Source organism: Loa loa (genome assembly GCF_000183805.2).
Source record: "Loa loa unplaced genomic scaffold supercont3.38, whole genome shotgun sequence".
Classification (NCBI taxonomy): domain Eukaryota; kingdom Metazoa; phylum Nematoda; class Chromadorea; order Rhabditida; family Onchocercidae; genus Loa; species Loa loa.
In genome coordinates this window covers 18,951-42,057 of record NW_018108218.1, presented here as the reverse complement: position 1 = coordinate 42,057, position 23,107 = coordinate 18,951, and the positions used below count along the sequence as shown (strand labels likewise).

The 23,107-nt window shown below is 32.8% G+C and overlaps 3 protein-coding genes across 3 annotated transcripts; all 3 read left to right on the top strand.

Moving 5' to 3' along the window:
- Positions 1 to 8,689: 8,689 nt before the first annotated feature.
- Positions 8,690 to 13,364, top strand: LOAG_01089 (hypothetical protein; the record flags this gene model as incomplete). Its single annotated transcript, XM_003136629.1, has 16 exons — positions 8,690 to 8,707; positions 8,987 to 9,100; positions 9,566 to 9,660; positions 9,844 to 9,955; positions 10,140 to 10,238; positions 10,338 to 10,492; positions 10,609 to 10,681; positions 10,946 to 11,074; positions 11,166 to 11,225; positions 11,386 to 11,522; positions 11,651 to 11,798; positions 11,952 to 12,138; positions 12,318 to 12,438; positions 12,554 to 12,635; positions 12,831 to 12,944; positions 13,320 to 13,364. The coding sequence occupies 16 exons, from the start codon at positions 8,690 to 8,692 to the stop codon at positions 13,362 to 13,364; spliced, it is 1,689 nt and encodes a 562-aa protein (XP_003136677.1).
- Positions 13,365 to 13,918: 554 nt separating this feature from the next.
- Positions 13,919 to 16,325, top strand: LOAG_01088 (ribonuclease HI large subunit; the record flags this gene model as incomplete). Its single annotated transcript, XM_020445643.1, has 7 exons — positions 13,919 to 14,208; positions 14,493 to 14,572; positions 14,757 to 14,906; positions 15,055 to 15,192; positions 15,583 to 15,673; positions 15,761 to 15,884; positions 16,184 to 16,325. The coding sequence occupies exons 1-7, from the start codon at positions 14,016 to 14,018 to the stop codon at positions 16,323 to 16,325; spliced, it is 918 nt and encodes a 305-aa protein (XP_020303920.1). The 5' UTR covers positions 13,919 to 14,015.
- Positions 16,326 to 18,476: 2,151 nt separating this feature from the next.
- Positions 18,477 to 22,684, top strand: LOAG_01087 (cisplatin; the record flags this gene model as incomplete). Its single annotated transcript, XM_003136627.2, has 11 exons — positions 18,477 to 18,623; positions 18,788 to 18,886; positions 19,174 to 19,305; positions 19,460 to 19,592; positions 19,912 to 19,982; positions 20,138 to 20,278; positions 20,400 to 20,548; positions 20,677 to 20,812; positions 21,256 to 21,404; positions 21,559 to 21,718; positions 22,419 to 22,684. The coding sequence occupies 11 exons, from the start codon at positions 18,477 to 18,479 to the stop codon at positions 22,677 to 22,679; spliced, it is 1,578 nt and encodes a 525-aa protein (XP_003136675.1). The 3' UTR covers positions 22,680 to 22,684.
- Positions 22,685 to 23,107: the final 423 nt, after the last annotated feature.

Below are 23,107 nucleotides of genomic sequence, written 5' to 3'. Positions count from 1 at the left end.
AGCTAAATTCATTGGTTACATGTACAAAGACAAAGCAATAAATCGCTTGAAAGAATGAAATTTGAATTAAATTGAAAGGTACAAAGAGTAAACACATAATTTCTGGCCTACGACATTCATCACACAGTGACATGCAAAGAGAGAAGTAATAAAAATCGAGAATTAATGATGCTGAATTGATTACAAGGTGTAAACAGAAAAAGCACATTAATAAATTCATGAAATTAACATGAAGGAGATCGTATCGGAACACTTTGCGTATTTCCGGCGGTTTTTCTAACAGACTATAGCCAAAATAATTAAAATGATCAGATCGTAGTAAATAATGAGAAATTAATTTTAAAGTAAAATGAACTATTCTGAGATATTGTGTTTTTTTTTGAAAAAGTGACTCTTCATCTAACCCCCCTTTAAACCCACGATCTCCTTGAATCTTAGATTACTTTCAAATAAGATAACTTGTCTTTTAAATGTGACTAATTTCGGAAGGATAAGTGAAAAAGGAAAATCAACAGGGGTGATAGAGACGACGATTGCTTATCGTAGTTCTTGTATGCGATGATCATAAATGAAGAATATATAAATAAAATAAAGCTAAACTAAGATTGAACTAATCTTTATCACTTCTTTAGTTCCATATAGTAATTCTTCCATCTTCTCATCTTTGCAAAATTCAGAAAGAGAGCTACAACGCTCATAAATAAGCTAAGGTTCAAGAAAATCATAAGTTAAATAGATGATGATAGATAAAGAATTTAAAGGAGAGGCCCCAGTCAACCCTTAAAATATGATCAGAAAATATACTGAACAGCAGTATAATGTGGAATCTAAATTCATCATCAATTTTATGTTTAATTTATCACCAATCAACAACTGAAGAAGCTGTTCTTGGTCAAAGATGACCAACAGAAAGAAACCGAGAATATGCAGCAGGTTAATGTGAAGTTCACCTCGCTTTTTTTTCCTAGTACAAGAATATAAATTCTCGAATTTTCCATGATCCTGAGACGATGATTTTGTGTTTGGAAATGAAATTCTTTGTCGTTCGTTTAGTCTTTTGGTATTTTCGCAGTTTCTGGGAAGGAATTCCCATGTGATCGCTGAAGATATTAGCTTCGCTAACATTGTTTTTCAAGAAAAAAATTCACACGAACATGAATTGCAATTTTTGTGCTTATTCTTCTCCAGAGAAATCAAAAATTTCATTGGAAAAAAAATTTCAAAAGCCATTTGGAATTGTAAAATAGAGGCTAAAATGATTTTTTGTCGTCAGATGATGGAATATCAGAACTGCATGAAATTCAGTGTAAACGTAATGCACACTGCACACAGCAACTAGTTTGCAAGCACCTGTGAAGATTAACAGTTGATCATTAACTATGATAAGTCACTGGAACTGGATTAAACCATGAAATTATTTTAAATAAAAAATACAAATGTTGTGTGGATTTTCTAATATCCGGTTAATTTCCAATTTTCAAAAAGAATAGAGATGAAAAAGAGGGATGGGATGAAAGTTATGACAATTAGAGCAGGAGGTTAGTTATCAGCACTGTCTTTCCAACTTTTATTCCTTACCTCCTGTATTTTGAAGACCTTCATCCCTTTAGGGTAGGAAAACACTGAACAAGATAATCAATTTTGCGATGGTCATTCACTCAGTTTCATTTCTTAGATTACTGTTGCGGGATCGTCCTGCGACAAGTAAGGGTATGGTCTAGACCTTATAGTTCAGGCCAGAAACTATATAGCTTTCATTTCCAACATCTCCAGTCTGCTGAATATAATGCTATCTCTCGTGTTCCTACAGCGAATGTCTGAATTGAATATCGTGGATAATTCTACCATCATTTCAATTAAGGTAAAAACTTTCAGCAAACTTAATTAATCCGATCAGTCGATACATAATGATATGTCGGAAATTGTTCTATTATCTCTTCAAAGCGTAAGCAACTTATTGTCAATCCTCAGAGCTCCGGTGGAAGTAAGACTGACTGAAAAATATTAAATAGGGAAATAGAAACCGAATATGGCTTATGAAAGTTGAAGCTTCAGGCTTGAAGTGAAAGAACGTTGAAGCCTTAGGCTTGCTGATTCACAATGTGCATCAATCAGTTGTATATTCAATGAAGACAATTTGGGATATAATTAATTGTGTAAATGTAGTGGAAAAATGTAGTTTAAAAAAATGATTCATTCTTGATTCATCTTCGGTTAAAATCGAAGCCTTATCGTAGTCCGGAACCTTTTGTCTCAGATCTGCAAAGTGGACGAAGAAACTTTTGGGTCTACGAACTATTCATTCAAATCAAACAAAGTTGTGATAATTCCAAGAAAGATTTCAATACTTCCCAGGAAGTCAATCAATTGCACAGCAATGAGCTAGCCATTTCAAGCGCTATCTTTCTGATTGCATTGCGATCACAATCGTCAACAGCCAAATATTTGTGGAGAGAGAGAGAGAGGAAAAGGAAAAGTTCTTTAGTTACAAATGAAAAATGCAATTAAATTTGATTGTTAGATGAAAATGATTGAAAAAAAATCTTCGATGAAGTCCAAGAAATTAAAAAAGGACAAATAAAAAGTGAGTCATTAATACTGTTTCAAACAGATTGAATGATTTAGTAAATGTCTCCTTACAGGGTAAACTGCAAAGTATCTTATAACAATTAGAAAGGCCCGTGTAATTAATATTCCACTTTCTAAGGAAATGTCTGGAAATTAAAATGGATAACAGAGAAACAAATGCAAGAGAGAATGGATGTTTAACACACGAAGCAATTTTATGAGTATATTTTAGCATATTTATGAGATTTACTTTAACTATCAGACTTGCCAGTCAGCAACAAATCATAGAATTGTCCTTAGAGGATTGTCATTTGTCGGACAATCATGTGGCGACATTTTGTCTGCCAAAGGATTATTATGATGGAACAATAAATTATACACACATCCAGAATTTCTGGAATATATCATTGAACGAAATGTCATTAAAATTCGCATTTGATTATGTGATTATAATTCATTCAATATATTGAATTATGCTAGGCTTCTCGAATAAATATGCAATTATCGAAGTAGAATTGCCTAGATACGTTCTCCATCCAATGCAGCAGTAGCATTTCAGGTAAACTTGCTTGATTGATGTTTACAACATCAATCGTTTCACATTTATTTAATTAATCTGTTCGTTAAACTTCCAGTTATGATCTTATTTGCAGTGATAAATTCTAAGAAATGAGATGAAAGAATGATAAATTAATTTCACTGTTATTTTTGCTTTTTTTAGAATACAAATGCTCACAAAGCTATTATTAATATTGTAAGCAGTGAATATAAGGTATGCACTTGAGGGGACGTCGTTATCCTTCGATATATCTGCAAGTGATGTGCATTTTTTGCAGCCTTCTATAGACATTCATGTCCATTAACAGTATAATTTAGTCTAAAAAAATTTCGAAATAATAAACAATTAAACAGTGACGATTTGAGTCTTTCTTTTTCTTCTATAAAGAACATGGAAAAATGGCTGCGAACACATTAAACATTAATAGCATTTGCTTTCTAAAACACGCTGAGAAATTATGGATAAATATTAGCAATCACAAATGAGAAAAAGGTTTGATGGCTCTTATAATGAGCAAATTAAGAATGTAATCCTTTGTAGAAGTGGAAGGAAAAAGTTGGTCAAGCGAAAAAAAGAGAAGTTAGTCTTTTTTCTGATACAACGGTGTAATATAAACGAGAAATGTCACAAAAGAGCGGTTGTGACGGTTTGCAAATGATTACGGAGCGTAAAATACCATGAAAGATTTTAGTTATAAATTCAATTCCAAGCTCTAAAACTTTGAAACTGCATTGATAGATTTAAATTATTTCGCACACACACACCTGCGGCTGAATATTTTCTGGGTCTAGTTTGAGTTTAATAATAGAGTAAGGAACACTTAGAATTCAAACTGGATTGAAATCAAGACAAATAATGAAAACTTGGTCCTTCCATTTTATTAAACATTCAAGTGTTTCTCGATGTTCTGTGAAACCCGATGAGTTGAAACTAATGAAATTTAGGTAAAAAAATCTCCAATCCGCATATTTGTTTTACTTAACAAGAAATATTCCTAAAACCAATGTTGTCGCCTGAAATGCTGACCATTCCAATTTCTACAGTTTCAGAAACTGATAGCAACTTATCATTGTAGCCTAAATGCGCTTTCAGAAAATCATCATGAATTCATTCATATATATATATATAAAATATAATATAATATACATAAAAATGGATGTGCTTTTAGCATAATTAAATTTGAATGCATTAACTCATTTTGAATTGCATTTTTGCGTACAAGCAAAGGCATTCAGCAACGCATTCTTGAAATGCTAATCACATAGCGCAAAGCGTTTGGAATGACACGATCGTGCAGAAAATCAACATTTGCAAGTCTGATAGTTTAAGCACAAAAATATGCTAGGGCAAGATAAGAATTAATGAATGGTTTCGAAATTAAGAAAAGAGAATCGATCGAGGAGATATGTTGCGTTCTCTTCTATGATCTTTAGGCTTGTGGCATGAAATTAAAAAAAGAAAAAAAAAGAAGTTGGAAGTGATAATGCAAATATGAAAGAGATCAGAAAGTACAAATATTTAGAAATAGCGGTAATTTATTTAAAGACAAAAGTGGGAGAAGGTAACTGAAGGATAAGATGTTGAATTAGGAAGTTTCAATTAAAATAACTTAGACAATAGATTTTACTTGAAGACGAGACAAAAGAAGAGGACTGTTTCTGTTAAAATATTAAAAAGAAATACCAAAAGATTGACATTAGCGCTGCAATAAACAAGTGCAACGCATAAGTTACAAAACTTGAAAACCAAAATTTAAAACTTGATGAAACTTGAATCATTTAATAACAAGTTTTATTACGAAGTAGGCATTTAGTAGCAGGATTTGGCACTTCAGATTCAAAAAAGGATAGTTATTTACCGCGAGGATACGTAACACCTTTGATGAACTATTAAAAGAGTTAGCGTAGAACGGAAAGATCAACAAATTAATAATGGAGAAAAGGCAGAAAGTAATCGTACTGGCAACCGAATATGTTTTGAAGAATACAGTACTTCATTGCTAAGGTTTTGACCTCCCTTCAAGATATTTGAAGAACGAAAAGTAAATGCTTGTTTATAATCGGTAATCAAATTAAATGAATGAGTTTTGGTATGTGTGACCTTCGGTCATTTCTCTTTTTCATTTTAGTCGAGTCTAAAAATGAAATATAAGTTGAGTTTCATACTTCATTCATGCTATCTCCAAAAATAGCATTTAACTTCAAATATGGAATGTTGCCTTTGCTTAAAATATGCTAACAGCTGCTGTTTATTTACAAGACAGAAGCTTTTATGGCAATATATGACCAAAATCGAGCTTAGCAAAAATTATTGGCATAATTAGCTTGCATATTTTGGTCAACAAATAAAATTATTTTCCGCATGTTAAGATGGATGCAAGTTTTTTCTGCAAATTGATTTTTGGGAAGTTTTACTTGAAATGTTTCATATTAGGAGGTGTTTCAGGATATTTCAGGGAAACAGCTTTTTATTTGGACAATTGAATTGTGGTCAATTCAGTAGTTTGTCTTGTCAACATTCAGTAAGAAAAAGAATTTGAGCGAATGAAATTCGAAGCAATCGACCAAACTTCTTCAGTTTGCAAAATGAATGGAATTTAACCAATAGGCAAAACATTTCAGGCTATATAAGAAGCAAATAATAAAATTTCCCCGAGTATTAAAGGATCAAAGTGACAGATAGCGAGATATTTGGACAGCTAAGCTAACCAAACAATGATTACAGCCATTTGATACTTCACGAAATTGTACCTCCATATATCCAATAGTCAAAAATACTACTCGAATGAACAAATTCACCCTAATAAAATTTATCTTTAGTTGGGAAGTGGATAAATATTATTGTCTTTTGTTATTTTACTTTATTCTTCTTGATCAATAATTACAGAAGGAAACTGAAGTTTTCATCAACGATTACTGAGTCGAAATATGAAACAATTACTTAAAATAATCAACTTATTTTTTTACTTGATCTTTTCGTTGATTATCCAAACAACGCACTGGTCACAAAAAAGACTAGGACTGACTGGAAACAGGCATTCAAAAACAAAAAACTCAAAAAAAAAAAGAAAAAAAAACAGGCATTCAAATGAAAACAATAAAAGAAAGAGGATAAAAGATAAGAAAGAAGATAAAAGATTTTTCATTTTAAGAAGATCGAAAATAGTGTAGAAATGAGGAACTTATATTTTGCAATGAACAATTTTTCCATAACAAAGATTAAGTGCAGTGGTTACAAAAAACATGATTGTTTTGGAAGGCCAAAGACATAATAAATTATTTGGGTAGGGGAGTGTGGGTACCAGGAAAAAAGTTTCGCTTTTGTAACAAAGATCTTAACTGTAAAAAATGGCTACTTGTTTCACGACAATAAATACTGGCGAACAGCTGAATTATAAGAAATATTCAGTCTGAAAGATTTTTTGGCCCATCAATCTAAGTTCAAGATGGTGCAATATAAACCTTTCTGAAGGGAACCCGAGAAAAAATAACTTGATATTTAACACTTGCTAGTACGATAATGTGTAAGCAATCGAAAGAAATTCTGGACAGCTGGAAGAGAGAAAGAAGAAAAAAGAAATGCGCGAAATTGAAAAAAGAAGTAAAAAAAATTGAAATAAAAAGTGTCCTCTTTTGAAATGAATAAGTTTGATTTAAAGAACTGCGATTAGTTCTTAAATGAACTGATTAAGGAGATGCTTATAAGAAAGTGCTTCAAATTTCAATAACGAGATTGCCATAATCGTAACTAAAATTATAAGTCTTAAATGGGAAGTAGAATTACCAAGCATTACCAGCAGGCAAAGCAATAAATATTACATCAGTCTTCTTCAACCATGAACTAACTAATAGGTTGACCGATCAAAAATTGAATTAAAATGAATAGCTGATGTTGTACCACACAGATGCAATAATCAAAGCTCCATGTTAACCTGAATTTTAATTAACTTCTCAACATACTGCAGTGCTACCATGAAGCCATCTAATAATTTGTACTTTCAATTGCTACCGCCGCAGCCCTAAATTAAAAACATTAAAAATTTTTTTATGGTACTACCGCTACCACACATATAAGATTTAATAAGAGCTTCATTATATGCTGAGAATCCTTGAAGTGTATGCCAAAAACTATGTTCTTAAGCGAATATTCCTTTTGGACAAAATCTATTTTCACGGCTAGCATTATCAAAACTAGATAAACTGGTTATGACAGCTATGTCTGCTGCAAAACAAGTGAAGGACTCTCACTATTTCAGATTGTTTCCGTCTAGAAGATAATGAAGAAGCATCTATGCTACTACTGGAGAGAATATTAATTACAAATCGACATTTAATATATGCAAAAATCTAAAAACTCTGTTATAACAATAAAGGGAAAGGTCATCAGTATTCGTCATCTCAGCATTTCAGCACTAATCATTATTCCATTTACTTCGTGGGAATGATTACTTTAGGGATAAGCTTAAGCAGAAAAAATTGGTGGGAATGAATTGTGGAATGGATAGACACTGCCATGTACATGTCATATCATGTATGTATTTTTTTCAAATTAGTATCTGAAAAAAGAGACAGATTTCCAATAAACAGAGAAAAATAATAATAGTCACAACAAATCCTTCAATTTATTTCATCATTTTTTCCAAATTTTTGCTCCTTGTTTGCAATTACTTTTCAAGATGGGCCAAGTATTGCATAGATAGTAGGACATGTGTAACATTTTACTCCACTTCACTGGTAATAAACACAAAATAAAAAGGCATGATACCGATGCTTCAAATTTCATCTGCTATCCACACTAGAAATATAAGGGATGTGGTTGTTTGCGAAGCGCAACTTTTCAGACTTCTTCATAAATTTAATCATCGCATTGAACCTGTAACCATCAAAAACTGGTCAATGATTTGTTCTGTCCAATTTTGATTGCCATGAATTGATGGAAATAATCTCTACAAATGAATACATCTGACCGTGCACTTCAAACTCAGTGCTCATACTTTTCTTACATCACTTTTACGAACAACTGTAGAAACATCGAACCTTACAAAGGATTACCGAAGAAAAGTGCCACATAATTCTCCATGCCATGTAATGGTCAGTGGTTCATGCGCATGGTTACAAGTAAAGGCAAGTAAGTCTATCTTCACTTCCATCCACTGTAACAACCATCCTGCCCAGAAAGTACCATGCCAAACTTTCTCATGCCTACACTTGCAAAGTAGCAGAAGATATTATAGATGGTATGAAGCCAGAAGTGAGACAGGACCGCGTTAAAAGCTACTAGATGGAAGTGCCTGTTGCTGAATGTCTCCTTGGTTCCATGAAATTAGGCCTCACATCTTACTCATTAGATTGCTCCACCTTGTCTTACTTTGAATAAAAACAGGTACAACATCCGTTTGCACTGTGCGATCAAATCATCAATTCGATTTCTCCTACGATGCGATTTTCTCGAGCGCTCTTTGATGGATAACAAAAGTTCTTAATTTAAGCATATTTCAGATTTTCTCCTTTATTTATTGCAAGGATTACATCTCGCTTTGTTGTAAAAGTCACTGGTTTCAGTATGATTTCTGTTAAAGAAGTAAGGCCATTATTTCCATTCTTCTACATAATCTGAACTCTTTCATGGCTTCACTGTTTTTTCATCTTCAGTTTATGCAGACGCAATATAGTGAACTAAACATGAACTTGAAACATTTAAAACGGAGCTATAAGATTGAAACGCAGCCAGCGTTATCCCTCTTCTTTTCCCGAATTTGCTGTATAACAATTAGCTTTTAGAAAATACCTAATCGCTCAAAATCGGACTCAGGTTGATATATGAAGTGAACAGATCACTGCTACCGATTTTAAATTACAGTTTGACATACGTGAAGACGAGGAACAGCTAGCAAAATTGCAAGATATCATCGACTTATTCGTTGCTGCTGGATATTTTCGAGCTCGGATCAAATCAATTCCTCATTTCGATAGGGTTTACGGAATTGATTTTTCGATACAACATTTTAAAACCATCTTAAAGCTTGAAAAGTCACTTTAAATTTATATTAAATAGGTTTCCACTTAGTATAAAAAGGTATTTGTGGCGGTTTCCAGATTTTTTAAAATCATTTTGTAATATAGGTTTAAACTGCTTTAATAAAGTAAACAATTTCTGTAAATGCAAGATGAAATATTTGGTATTTATTTGATTTTTTTTCTTTTTAAAGCTTTAGGTTTTGGAAATCCCAAAACTTTAGTAGCCAGCTGTGTTGAAAATGAAGAGTTTCTATAAATCTGCGAAATAAACTTGTTGTCTGAGATGTCACTTTTTAATGTACTAGATTGGAGCGTTTTCAGTGTATTTAGAAAATCCTTATAGGATTTTTCAATTTGAATTTTCCGGACGTACTGAAGTAGAATATGGACTGTAACCGCGCAGAAATGCTTTAATTTGCAGGTAGTAGGTGGAATAGTGTGGTGTATAACATTATGCAATCATACAGTCAATGTCGATCTTTTTTGCTCTGAAAATGCTACTATTGGTCAGAAGATGTTAGTATTTTGAGATTATTTACTACCTAAAATATCTTTTGCAGCTCTGATTAGAAAATCCTACTGATACACCTTCAAATGCGTTTTTATAGTGATGAAATGAAAGTCATCAATTTTTGAAGTTAGAAATCACGCAACATTTATTAAAAAACCATGCTCTCGTCTAAATTTAGCTTCTTTCAGAGCGTTAACTGAAAAGGTAGTGGAAGTGTTACCACTGTTAAAATGTCCCTATACTATTGAACCATATCAAATTCAGGGTCTTGACTGCATCCACATCTTTCCTGTCGTCCAGGTAAATTTCTTCATTTTTGCATTTGCAGGTTAAGCCATAAAATGACAAGGCTATTAACAGAGATTGTAAAAATCAAAATTCGGCAAAATATCAACAGCTGTTCAAGAAAGCATTATAATTCGTCATTCTGTTAACAAGTGAAAGTTAATTATTTCTCGAAAGTTAATTAGATCTAAATATTTAGTGGCTTGTTAGAGAAGCTGTTCGTGCGAAAGAGCAGTGTGGTGATAGTGTGCGAAATCATGCCGTATATCAGTTCGCACAACGATTCTATTTTTCAAAGGTTTTTTCTTTATTTTTTTGAATTGTTTCTCCAAGACTTTTTTTTTGAAATGGTTTTCAAACAGTGCGACTATTGATGTTTTGCATATGTAGCTTTCAGGATAAATGCATAGAGAAACAAACACATATTTTTTTAAACAATTGCCGCAGCGTCAAAGCGAAATGTCTACCTCAACGCATTTATAAACAAAAGGGCGATTTCAAATCACCGGATTTGCGCACCGATGTTCGTTGTACTTTACTGGAATACGGCTGGTTCGTTGGATCATTTTGAAAATTTTGACAAATCAATATAGCATAACTTTTTTATAATGTTATATTTTCATGGTGTTAACACATGCATCAGTGGTTTTAATAGTGAGCTAATGCAGGAGAGATGTCTGTGATATCGCAGTTCAGGAAAACACTGAATGGTTTGAAAATGACAAAGGCGATGAAAATATGGTAAAACTGGACATTTATATTTTCCATTTACTAACATGCTGGATCTTGTGGTATTGAAGATTTTTATTACTGAGTGGGTGTTTGAAATATTAGGGATTTGTTAGGGATTTCAATTTCTTGTGGAATTACAATTCGAATAATTTAAATTTATTACTTGTGTCCTAGCACAACTGAGATCTGTGAGTGTTCACACTGTGGTTACAGATTGAATGAGCATTCGTTATCCACTTAACAGACAAAAAGGCTAATGGTGTTGGGTTACAGAAGAGCGATCAGCTTCTCGTGCAGTTATCAGAGATGCAAATTCAGCCAACAAACCAACGTCTATCATCGAAAATACTAGCTCAGATCATTGATGCATCAGATTTTGATGCTGATGAGCTAAAGAAGGAGGTATTTTTCAAGGCATATGTTTGTATTCAAATTTTTTGGATTTATTACTTCTACCTATCACTTAAATTTTTTCCATCAAAAATATTTCTAGACCGGTTTTGTCCAACGATATCAGCGGAGCACGTCCATGGCAGAAAAAGAATTAATGGTAGTAAGTTTTCTACTAGTTTATAGTAGCGAGGTTGGAGTGGTTGAATAAGATTCAGAACAAATAAAAAAATTGTCGGGTAAAAATTACTAAATTATAAAATTAAAAATTATTATGTTATAAAAAATTATCAAATTATCGTTCTTTTTATTTTTATTTTTAGCTTAGAAAAGAAGAGAAGCTTTTGGATGACTCTTTAGAAAATCTCCAACAGCGGAAGGAGGCCCAACTACGAGCAATGGATGAAATCGACAAAAGAATTGCAGAATTTAAACAACTGGTTGAAAACAGTGGTGTAGAGTAAGATGCAAATATTTAAAAATTTGTCGTGTATCAGCTGTATCATTTTTCCAGGTTCCTTCTTTCCATTTTATCAATCTCTGAATTATTCATAACCGTTTACAGCTCTTATCTAGATTCCTTTTCAGAACTGTAGAAAGGTTGAAACATCTGCTGATTGAGCATGATGAGATTCATAAACGAGAAATGGATTTCAAAGCAAACTGTCGAAATGAGCTACGGGAACTGGATGAGGTTCTTCAGCAACTAAAAACATTTGACCCTGTGGAGAAAAAAGTAAAGTTTTCTGAAAATTTCTACAAGCATTGGTTGAGGATCGCCACATAGAGTAAAATTTATGCTGTTTCATGCTAAATTGGTAGCTCGATTGTGTACATTTTCGACTATTGTATTATCTCCAGAAATTAGAAGGCAGCATACATTTTTCAGTTGAAAGATGATAACGATTCGGTGAGAAATATAAGCTTAGAAGCAGGGCAACATCTAACAAGTATTCGGTTGGAGTTAGCAGATTTAAATCGACAGATTGCAGCACAGCAACGCGTGCTTGATGATATCCCGGCGCAAACTGAAATCAGTCAATATCAGCGGAGAATTATCGAGCTTTATAATCAGAGTTTGTGATTTGAGCAAAGTTCTAAAAACTATTTTGAAAAAATGGACTTTGCTAGCAGCCATTTACTGCTTTTATCTCAATTAGATTTAACATATGTTTTTGTGCTTTGCAAATTTTGACTACAAGCTGTATGGCAGACTTTTTCAAATATTCCTTACGGATGATTTTGAAAATTTTAGTGGCAAGTAAACATCGAGAAACGAAGCAGTTTTACATTTTGCATAATACTTTGGTTGATATTAAAACATTCATGAAAAAGGAAGTTGACATGCTGAACAATATCGATGAAGTCCAAGACTTGTAACTTTTCGGTTATTTTCACTTATAAATCTCACATTTGTGGATTAAAGAATTCGTAAGCCTAAGCTTAGAAGTCATTATGAGTAATCTTAATAAGTCAATTTTTACATTGTAGGACATCGAAACAAAGCTACAAAGATTCATTTGTTGAGAATTTGCAAAAAATATTGAAAGGTGTTGATACTTCTCTTGATAAGGTTTGCTATCACTATTTGAATTGATTTTATATACTGAATTTCTGCGTGTATAAATTTTTAAAACTTTATAATCAAAAATGATACTCCGTAAAGAAAACATTTACAAAAAAAGAATGCTGATAGTATTCTTGTTTCTAAAATATGTTGGTTTTGGGGCAGTTTATTTAATTTTTCTTACATAGAATATCTCCGTAGGTATCAACGAAGCAAAATGAACTGCAAGCAAGAAGGGACAAATTATATGGAGAATATCAATATTTGTTGGAAAAAGAACGCTTGTATTATAAAACAGTTGATGATTTCAAAAATGTTAGTTCCCTCTTCTTCTGTAATCCTCTATTGTAAATCACTGCTTGTCCTTAAGTCTGAGGATCTGAAAAAAAATGTGGGAAATTGAAACATTATTTCAAGTGATTTTTTCTTTTGGCCAGCATAGATGTCAGTTGGATATGAAGTTTTGAAATATTGGATGAATGATGTCTGAAATTTCTTCCCGTTTTTTTATTGTCCCGGATATTGAGTTTCCTTTACCCAAGAGTTTCGTTCTTCTATTACTAGTAGCTTTTAGTCTTTGTGATGAAGCAATTCTGGATTAAATTTTCATGCTTTTTGCTGAAATTAGTTAAAACCATTTAATTGTTCGTTTGTTTCGCTTTTTCAGCTTTTCATCTCTTATCTTTGCAGGCTTGCTATGAAAATGAACAGCTAAGGCGCAGATTAGAAGGTTAACATTTGATATTAAATACCTAGTTATTCCAAGATGGGAAGATTTTTTTAATTTGTACCTTCAGTCAGGGACGTAGAACTTAAATTTATCTACATAAAATCTGTAAAATGAAAATGTTTGTAGATTAGCTTCATTTTAATCTATACAATAGTTGTGCAGTTTTGTGTACCGTTTTTTTGCACTGTTAATAAATTGTTCGCATTTTCAATATATGCTTTGAATGCTTTGAAACCATCGTCAGTCATTTCGATATTTTTGTATCTACTTATCTCTTTTTGCTTCTAATCAATTATTTATTTCGACTTTTTTTAGAAATGCGAAGTAAGGAAATAAATTGTCTTTCTTTTTTCAGTTGTTTTGCAGTTTTGGATCTTTAGGAGGTAGTTTTGTTTAAAAGTTGTTGAAACTAACAGGATATTATAGAACTAAAGGGTAACTGCAAATTGTTCAGCATTGGTGGATGAAAATGTGAAATTAAGAGTCCTTCCATAATACAAAGGTAATGTGAAACGTGTAAAACCTTAGTTTGGGATGATCTTCTGTACATTATACTATTTAGTGCTATATTTTGCGAACAATTGAATTCAGTAAAACAAGTGTCATTCCCTCGTAGATTCACAGATTTCTCCGCCATCTAGGACATTTTTGGGAAGATGACCAATACGCAGGTTAAATCAACAGCTGTCGAGGCAGTTATGGAATCCAGTAATAATTTCAAGGATTTTGGTTCAAGCATGCCCTGTGTAGTGGGCATTGATGAAGCTGGACGTGGACCAGTTCTTGGACCGATGGTCTACGCATGTGCTGTTACGTTGGTAAATAATGAAAATATACTGCTTGAGATGGGTTTGTTTGTTTCATTTGTTTTATTACAGTGTTCCATTGTACGAAACTTTTTACTGTGCACGATCTTTGAGTTTGGGGCACTTCAGCATAATACTAATTAGGACATAATTAGGACATCGGTGTAGCTTGATAACTCTTCTTTGTGCATATGGAAATCGTTGTAGATTTTCTGTGACGCGCATGTAGATGTTCGATAATGACTCTGATTTAAAGCAAAAGACTCTGTTGTCAATTTTTCTTTCTTTTAATTAAGCGCACTCTTCTTCAAGCCATTTTTATTACAGGGGTTGACGATTCAAAGGTTCTAACAGAAGCAAAGCGTGAAAAGATTTTCGAAAGAATGGAAGGAGACAATATGTCAGAGGTTACACTTAGCACTTTGTCTTATGTTCTGTCGTTACTTCCGTATTTTCGTTCACGAAATTTTAGTAAGCATTTCTTTAGGGTTGTTAGCAGCCCTATTATAAATTAATGAAAAGAAGGATCTATTTTTTTGTCTTTATTTAAATAAGCGTATTACTAATCAGAGTAAAGTACTATTATTTAAGCTATTTGGATATGCGCATTGTTCAATATCGGCGCAGATGATTAGCGCTGCCATGTTAGGTCGAACGAAATGTTCACTGAATAAATTATCACACGACTGTGCGACGGAATTGCTGAAATTAGCAATCGACAATAATATTAATGTTGTGGAGGTTAATCTGGAAGATTTCATTTGGTTGTAACCGGTGCTAATATGAAAAAGCTGTCCTGGGCGTGTAAATTAAATATAATGGCACTAGGAATGTTTCTCGAAATATAATAATCAAGAAAATTGCATAGTCTCCCACTAGCGCTTTTTAGGTGTACGTAGATACAGTTGGGCCGAAGGGTCCGTACCAGGCAATGTTGCACAAGAAATTCCCAGACATGCAAATTATTGTATCGGAAAAGGCGGATGCAAAATTCCCAATTGTCAGTGCTGCTTCAATCGTTGCAAAAGTAATCTTTCTGTCTTGAATTAATTTAAATTTCACTTTGGTTCAACCTTATTTTGGTGATTAATACTATACTTAAAGTTGCTGAAAGTTCTTGTTATCTGCATTTTCAAGTTTATTAAATATTCTGATAATTGTTTCGTGGGTCCAATTGACAATTTGCTATATCTCGCTGCTCTAGTGTCGTAAGTTGTGTTTAAGCCTATCGCATCATTTTCATTTGTAACAGTCTTTCATAGGGCGCCATAGAAAAGAAAAAAAATTCGTTTGAGCGACATATTCTTTTGTTTCATTTTCTTCTGTAGAAAGTTATCTTTATCTTTAAACAAGGAAAAAATGAGTTATCTTTTCAAACAAATGATAACTCTTTTTTGATTACTGTAATTCATTTTAGGTCAAACGTGACAGAGCTTTAAGAAATTGGACGTTTCCGGAGGGCATTATCAATGTACCGCCGAATGGATATGGGAGTGGTTATCCTGGAGGTATAACTTTTGTGTCCATGCTATGACTTTTATGTCCATGCTATGAATAATGGCTTATTCTATTCTCTCATAAATAACTGATCTTAGATCCGAATACAAAGAATTTTTTACTGGGAGCAATTGATCATGTGTTTGGTTATCCAAATTTGGTGCGATTCAGCTGGAAAACAGCCGAAGTTTTGTTGCATGGAAAGACAGTGAAATGTACATGGTAAATATCATTTCAGTCATGCATATTTTTACTTTTTCCTTTTGAAATCTTAAGGATGTATCTTACTGTAGCACTTCGATGATGAATATGCAAATTTGGAGAGAAATTTAAAAAACATAATGAGAATTTTAACACTGTTACTCGATATTATTACAGTCGAAAAGCTTTCTTTAAATGTCAGCAAAATGAACATTTTAGGAAATGTTTGGAAGTAAATGAATCCCCAAAAACTAGTTTTGTTGCATGGAATGACAGTGAAATGCACATAGTAAATACCATAGATTTATTTTTGATTTCAGGAGTGGTCCGGAAAATGCATCCGGTAGCACCATAACATCTTTCTTCAAACCATCTTTTAGTGGAAGGAATTACTCTTCAATAAAAAGTCGATTTTTCATCGATCGTTGTCTTTCAAATATATCAAAGTGCTCAGATTTTTAACTGCGGATGGAAATAGTTTATAAAATATGTAATTTATCTTTTTTCTTCTCTATTTCTTTTTATGATAAATTAATGCATATACTGCATAGTTTCTTATTTTACTGCGAACTTACTGAATCTCAGGTTATTCCCAGTAAAATTAAATTCATAATTTGTATTTTGGAAATTGTCACATACTAATGTTGCTTTGCACATGGACTTCTTTCTCTTGGTTAGCGAAATTTCATTTAACTTCCAGTATGGTCGTTACTTGCATTTCTATCTATGGGTTCATTTATATATGTTTTATGCTTGTTTACCATTTGTTTGAACTATACTGCTAATATTATAAGTATTACTTGTTCGTTTTTACACTTTTACTATGATGGCATCAAAGACAGCTTTTAGATATGTTATAGTTGCTGCTCTAATTATGCTAACTAAATTAGTGTTATTGTTTCAACATTCAATGACTGCTGGATTTCGAAACAGGTATTTAAAAATGTCATGTCAAAGGTCACATTGGAAGGGATAATGGCATGAGATGAATACTTGTCAAAATAGTTACGGTTTAACATAGTTACTGTTTAACGTGTGTATTCATTTCAGTTTGTTCCATTTTTGAAATATCTGTACTTATTTCAATATAGGCTGCCATAATTTTAACGCCTAAATTTCCGTGTTTTCTGTTACATTACTTTTCTGTTACATTCTTTATCTTGTATACTATTCATGATAAAAACGAATTCCTATCGTTTCAGTAATTTAACTAAAGGTTTTAACAATTCTTATCTGTTATTGTGTCACGAGAATTGAGAATGGATGTTGTTTATCAGTTTTTTCATCAGATTCGTACTCTTTTATCACGAGTGGAGTGTTACAAACAAATTACGGTGAAGACTTTGACAGTGATTATGGAAGTAGAAAATTGCGTTAATATCACTTAGTTAAAATAAGTTAAAATAACTATTAGTTTCGACTTTCTATATTTAGCTGCCTTCTAGGACGTATTCATCATGAACCTTATGCATGGAACATCACAGGTACAGGACTTTGATGAATTTCAATCGAAAATTGCGGCGTAAAAAGGATTTTGCTCAGATGCTATTGCTAGAAATTGCTGGCATATACTCGTAGAAATGTTTTATTCCCTTCCACTGCCTAATTTCCGCATGCTGTATGCATCATCCACAGATGCCGTCCTTTAACAGTCAGTCAGACAGTTGGCTTATGTCTTTTGCCATTTTACTTTGCTTCATTTCCTAAATTGCAATTTGTATGAAATTGATTGGGTATCTTCCAAATGTTATTCCAAATGCCTGTCGCTCTTTCTTCTGTTTGCATTGTGATGTTTAGAAATTTAATTCTTTTGTTCTTCCCTCCAGATAGTTGTTTTGAACGGAGGTTCATAATTTTTCACTTTTGATCGCGGGTATTTCCACCGGTGAATAACCAAAGAAATCCTTCATCAGTAAAATATGTTCCACGCAAAATAGCATCACTTTCTATTGAGTTTAAAGAGTTCCGCAAATTTCAGGCCTGTTTAGTCACCGAAAAAGAAGCTTGAGGTATGTTCAAACTATCTTTGGCGAATGTGGCCACAATAATCTTTGTCATCTATATTGCCCATTCGATGCACTCAATCTATACCTTATTTCATCCACCGTTATGCCGACAAAATCAAGATGACAAGGAATGCTTAATTGTTAGTCTCGTTCTTTCTTTCCTGTTTTGTTCATCAAAGAACTTTCTCAATGAAAGTTCCTAGTATTTGAACCTCTTTTTCCGGTGAAAAATTCGATATGACACAATTAGGGGGCAAAATCCTGTTCATTCAATAGCTGATTAGAATTTTAGCGATATTCACCATCTGTTTTTTCCGATCAGTTTCAACCAAAACGTTATACAGAGTATAATGTACGGAGTATAATGTTTTTCGTCGAAAATGATTGGATAAAAGCTATAATATTTATATAATATTTGGTATAATGTTTTACAAAACGTCTATAGTTGGAGCATTCGGAATCCTCATTTCGCATTCCGTTTTTCTCAGTGAAACTCCATTCCTCCGATAGCTGCTCGAGTTCGACGGGTTGGACAGAAAGTATCGAAAGAAAGTGAAAAAAAGACAAAGGGGAATAATTTTTAGGCTTACTTAATTCATTTTAGCCAATGATCCAAAGGGATGCAGTGAGTGCCGAATGGCCGCCACTGCAGTTTCGTATTTACGCATCCGTAAATTCTCGTGCCAAAGAGAATTATGGAAAAGTCATTCATCAGATCGCATTTCTGGATATCGATGAAGTCATGGAAAGGGAGGTAAGTCTTGATCTTCTCAGAAATACAAATTATTGCATGCTTTCTGATTACGTGGTCTGCTTTTTTCTGTTGGAATGGACAGCTCATTAAGATATTTTTCCGTATTCCTACCCAGTGTATTTGTTTTTCCATTTCACTTAATTCATTAAAAGTTTTCATGTTAGGTATATGTGGATCTCCCAGAACATACACGTAACAATGGCTCATTATATTTGCACTGCTTCTTGCTACCTGCAGAGCATAAGCATCAGGATCCTTACCAGGTATGTAACATTTGTTGCAAATTTTTAGATTTAGTTCGACGTTTTCACTTTAATAGTACAGCTTAAGGAATACAAACTGATAAAGTTTTGCGTATTTAGGCCTGAACGACATAAATCTTCAGTAATTATTAATCAGTGGTTTAGAATTAAAAATAATAAGTTTATCTGTTTCCTAACGTAATATGTAACACAGCGGCTTGATTTCAACTAAATTTAGTTTTCTATATGGAGAATTTGCATTTTAAATAAGCTAGATGTTCACACATTGAAATCCGATTGTTTTTAAGGCATCTTGGCAAATAATACAAACAGTTCGTATAACAACATACCAAATTCCCCAAGCAGAGACATTTCGATTGATTACAGAAGCTGAAGAAAAACAAAAGAGGGGTAAAGAAGCCAGTAGATCTATAGATCAGGTTTCATTTAATTATTCTTTGAAAGCATTCCATCAATGGTCGCAGTTTGCAAAAGTGTTCGAAAGATTTTCTATTCAACTTGAAAACTGTATCAGAATTTTTAGTAGTTTGATTTTATTCATAAATCAAGGAATGGAAGTTTTATTGCTTCTAGTTACGTGAAGAAGGAACACCAGTCACACATTTTCGCAGCAAACTACCACTAACAATTGTTGCTGAATCACCTAAATTTGATTTATATGCTCTTCCTAGTGAAATCTATCAGCATATGCAATTTTTCCACAAAGGTATTTATTAAGTTCTCTATTGTTGAAGAGCTTTTTATTCATTAGCAATATCCATTGATTTGCACTTCATTTTTCATTTCATCACGGTGTAATTTGCATTCCAGGCAACAGAAATTTTTTTGTAGTGATAGCATATTACTCGGTTGAACATTTAAAGAGGTATCACTGTCATTGTTCTTATGTTAGTAGTTAATAATAGCAAATTATTTGTCGTATTGTTTTCCGTAATCAAAACTTAAGAGCAGTAATCGAACAACGTTTTATGTATATAGACTTTCAAGTTTAGAACTTAGAATTTTTTAAGCCACTTACATTCCAGAAGGTCAGACATATTATTGGCCAATATTTTATATCGATGAGTTGAGTTTTCTTACCAAGGATCTGATACAGGTGGATTCCTTCATACTTTGCGTTAGCCAACTTTCTTTTTAATAATACCTTTATTCAGTATAACGAGGAAAAAGAGAATTCTTTTAAGATATCTTTTTTTCTTTTCTTTTTTTTAAAGAGTTGTAAATTAGTATAATAATTTGTTTGTCAAATAGATAGAACCTGAACAAAAAAGCGTCAAGATGAAGATCCAGTACCGACCAATATCCATTGGTAAATTGCGCTTACTGATTACCGCTCAAGCGTCTCTTAGTCAACTGAAGCGAATGGGTTTTAGCAACAAGGATGTTGACGAGGTCAGCTATCGCTATATTCATTATAATTTTTTCTATGGATTTTGCGATGTTTTGTTATTATAGCATCATTTTTAAATTTTGTAACTTTCACTTGCTTTCAATTACTTTGGATTCTTTATAGGTGAAGGGAATATTTGTGGACACGAATTTTTACTTTTTGGCTGTGACAATGTTTGTTGCTACTCTGCACATGTTATTTGATGTCCTCGCGTTTAAAAATGACATAGCGTTTTGGCGAAATCGTAAAAGTATGGCTGGTCTGTCGACAAGGTTACGAGTACTGCTTTTTTAAACATTTGGTGAACGTTTTGTGTCATATCAAGAGAAAACTAGTCCAAAGAAAATAGCTTTAATGAAAGTCAGATGCTTCTTTACAGCTATGTTTTATTCTTTTTCAGAACTGTGTTATGGCGTTCATTCAGTCAATCAGTGATATTTATATATCTTCTTGATGAAGAAACGAGCCTTCTGGTAACGATTCCAACTGCTATTGGCTGCATTATCGAATACTGGAAAGTAACTAAGTCTGCCAAAGTAATAATATATCTGTGTATATTTTTCGTCGCGAAAAGTTTTCATTCCTAAACTTGGTTGCTTTTTATTACAACTGTTTGGTATTTTGGGAGTTAAAAACGCAATTCATTAGTGGAAACTTATTTTTTAAAAGTGGCTATGTTGTGATATTCTAAGATTGAGTGAGATTGTGTCTTAAATTAAGGAGTCGGAAGAAAATCAACATACTGTGATATCTCTCTTCACTTTTTTGAAATGAAATCACTATTCATTTGTATTCATCAGAGTTTTCGCTATGCTTACCGACGAAAACAAACCGTATTGTTTGAAATCTAATATAATTATATATAATTTGAGTTAAAAAATAATTTAATTTGAGTTAAAATAAACAATAATTTGAGTTAAAGTGCTTTATCACTGTGGAAACAAATACAGTGTCTTAGATTTTGGTATGTTTATTACAGATTTCAATTTATTGGTCAAAAGGCATACCACATTTCCGATTTGGAACTTCCACTGCAGCAGAAATAGAAACTGAATTATTCGATTCAGAAGCAATGAAATATCTCACTTTTCTACTTACACCACTTTGCATAGGCGGCGCCATTTATAGGTATCATTTATGATTTGCCCTACATCCGGATATGTTGTTCTCTTAAGTTAACTTATTTGATTTGAGGAGGCAAAATTCCATTTAGACAGCGGCTAATTAAAGAACTGAAATATCAGAAGGTCTATTCATATATGATGTATTTAGCTTATTCCAGCTTGGCATATGTTCCACATAAGTCATGGTATAGTTGGATAGTTCAGTGCATGGCTAACGGTGTATATGCATTCGGATTTTTATTTATGCTACCGCAGTTGTTTGTTAATTATCGTATGAAATCAGTTGCTCATCTCCCATGGAGAACTTTTATGTATAAGGTATGTATAAGCTCTTTACATATTTTTTGGACAATGGCGATAAGAGCCCTAAATTGGTATTAGCTTTGAGAGCCAAGCAGAAAGTTATTCATTTGTTGGGAGCCAAATTATTGGTGAGAAGTTTGAAGCCATTCAGACAGGGTGGAAATGGAGAAATGGATTAGCAGAATCACAAGGGAAAGAAAAAGAAAGTTGGTCCATGAATATAGATTTAAGATGGAGATCGAATTTGTAAAGTTTTTCTGTGTAACAATGCAACCGCTTTATCTTTTCATTATTACACTAAAAATATCCAAACTTTGGTGGAAGCTCAGTTAAATCATCTGCATTACATTGTTTTTCTTTTTATTGATTCGTGTCTAATTACTAACCTTTATTTTTCAATTCTCTGATTTTTATCGAAATTAATTTTTAGCTAAATATTTTTTGTTGTCTCCAGTTCTGTGTTTTCATGCTGATCTGCTATTACGAAGCAATCAAATAATCATAGCTTATAAACCATTTTGTGGTTCCTGGATTCTTCACAAATTCAAATTAGGAGCTTATGAATTTTTTCAGAAAATTTCAAGTATTTTAGAGTTTGCTCGTACTAATAGGTTCGCATATTTCTTTGGATATTCGAGTTCCAATTATTGTTTTGCTTCTAAATATTGTGATTTTGACGTATGAGCGTGATTCTAAGTTAAATAATTAATTGCAGGCATTTAATACTTTCATAGACGATATGTTTGCATTTATTATCACAATGCCGACATCTCATCGCCTTGCTTGTTTCCGAGATGATGTGGTTTTTATCATTTATCTCTACCAACGTTATCTTTATCCGGTGGACAAATCACGCATTAACGAATTTGGTGAAAGTTTCCAGGATACTGAAATCCAAAATGTTCAGCAAGTTGGATCTCCAGCATTAGTACCATCCTCACAATCTAAATCGAAAGCGAGAAAGAAAGCTGACTGAAGAACAGATGCAATTTTCTCAAGTGCAAAAAATTTTTGTCTATTTATCAAATTCGAATTATTTTTGATTTCTCAGCTAAATTCCTTTCTTTGCAATACTTTTTCAGTTGTTTTTTTTTACAAATTATTGAAATTATGGTATTCGATGCAACAATTTTTTTTTGCAAATTCTAAACTGTGATATGCAACATTCTTCTTAAAATTCCCATTTCTTTTCTGTCTGTTTATGAAATTCACTAACTCTGAAAAATTCTTTACGAAAGAATTTCTTCATCTTCGTCTCAAGATTTATTGTGGATTAAGAGATTAAATGCTAACAAACTCTGTGCACGATATATGTTTTCTGCAGACTTCTGATGAAAGTTTTGGAATTTGGTTGAATAATTTATTTTGTTTCTCAAATCATAAGCAAAAACCAATAATAGATAA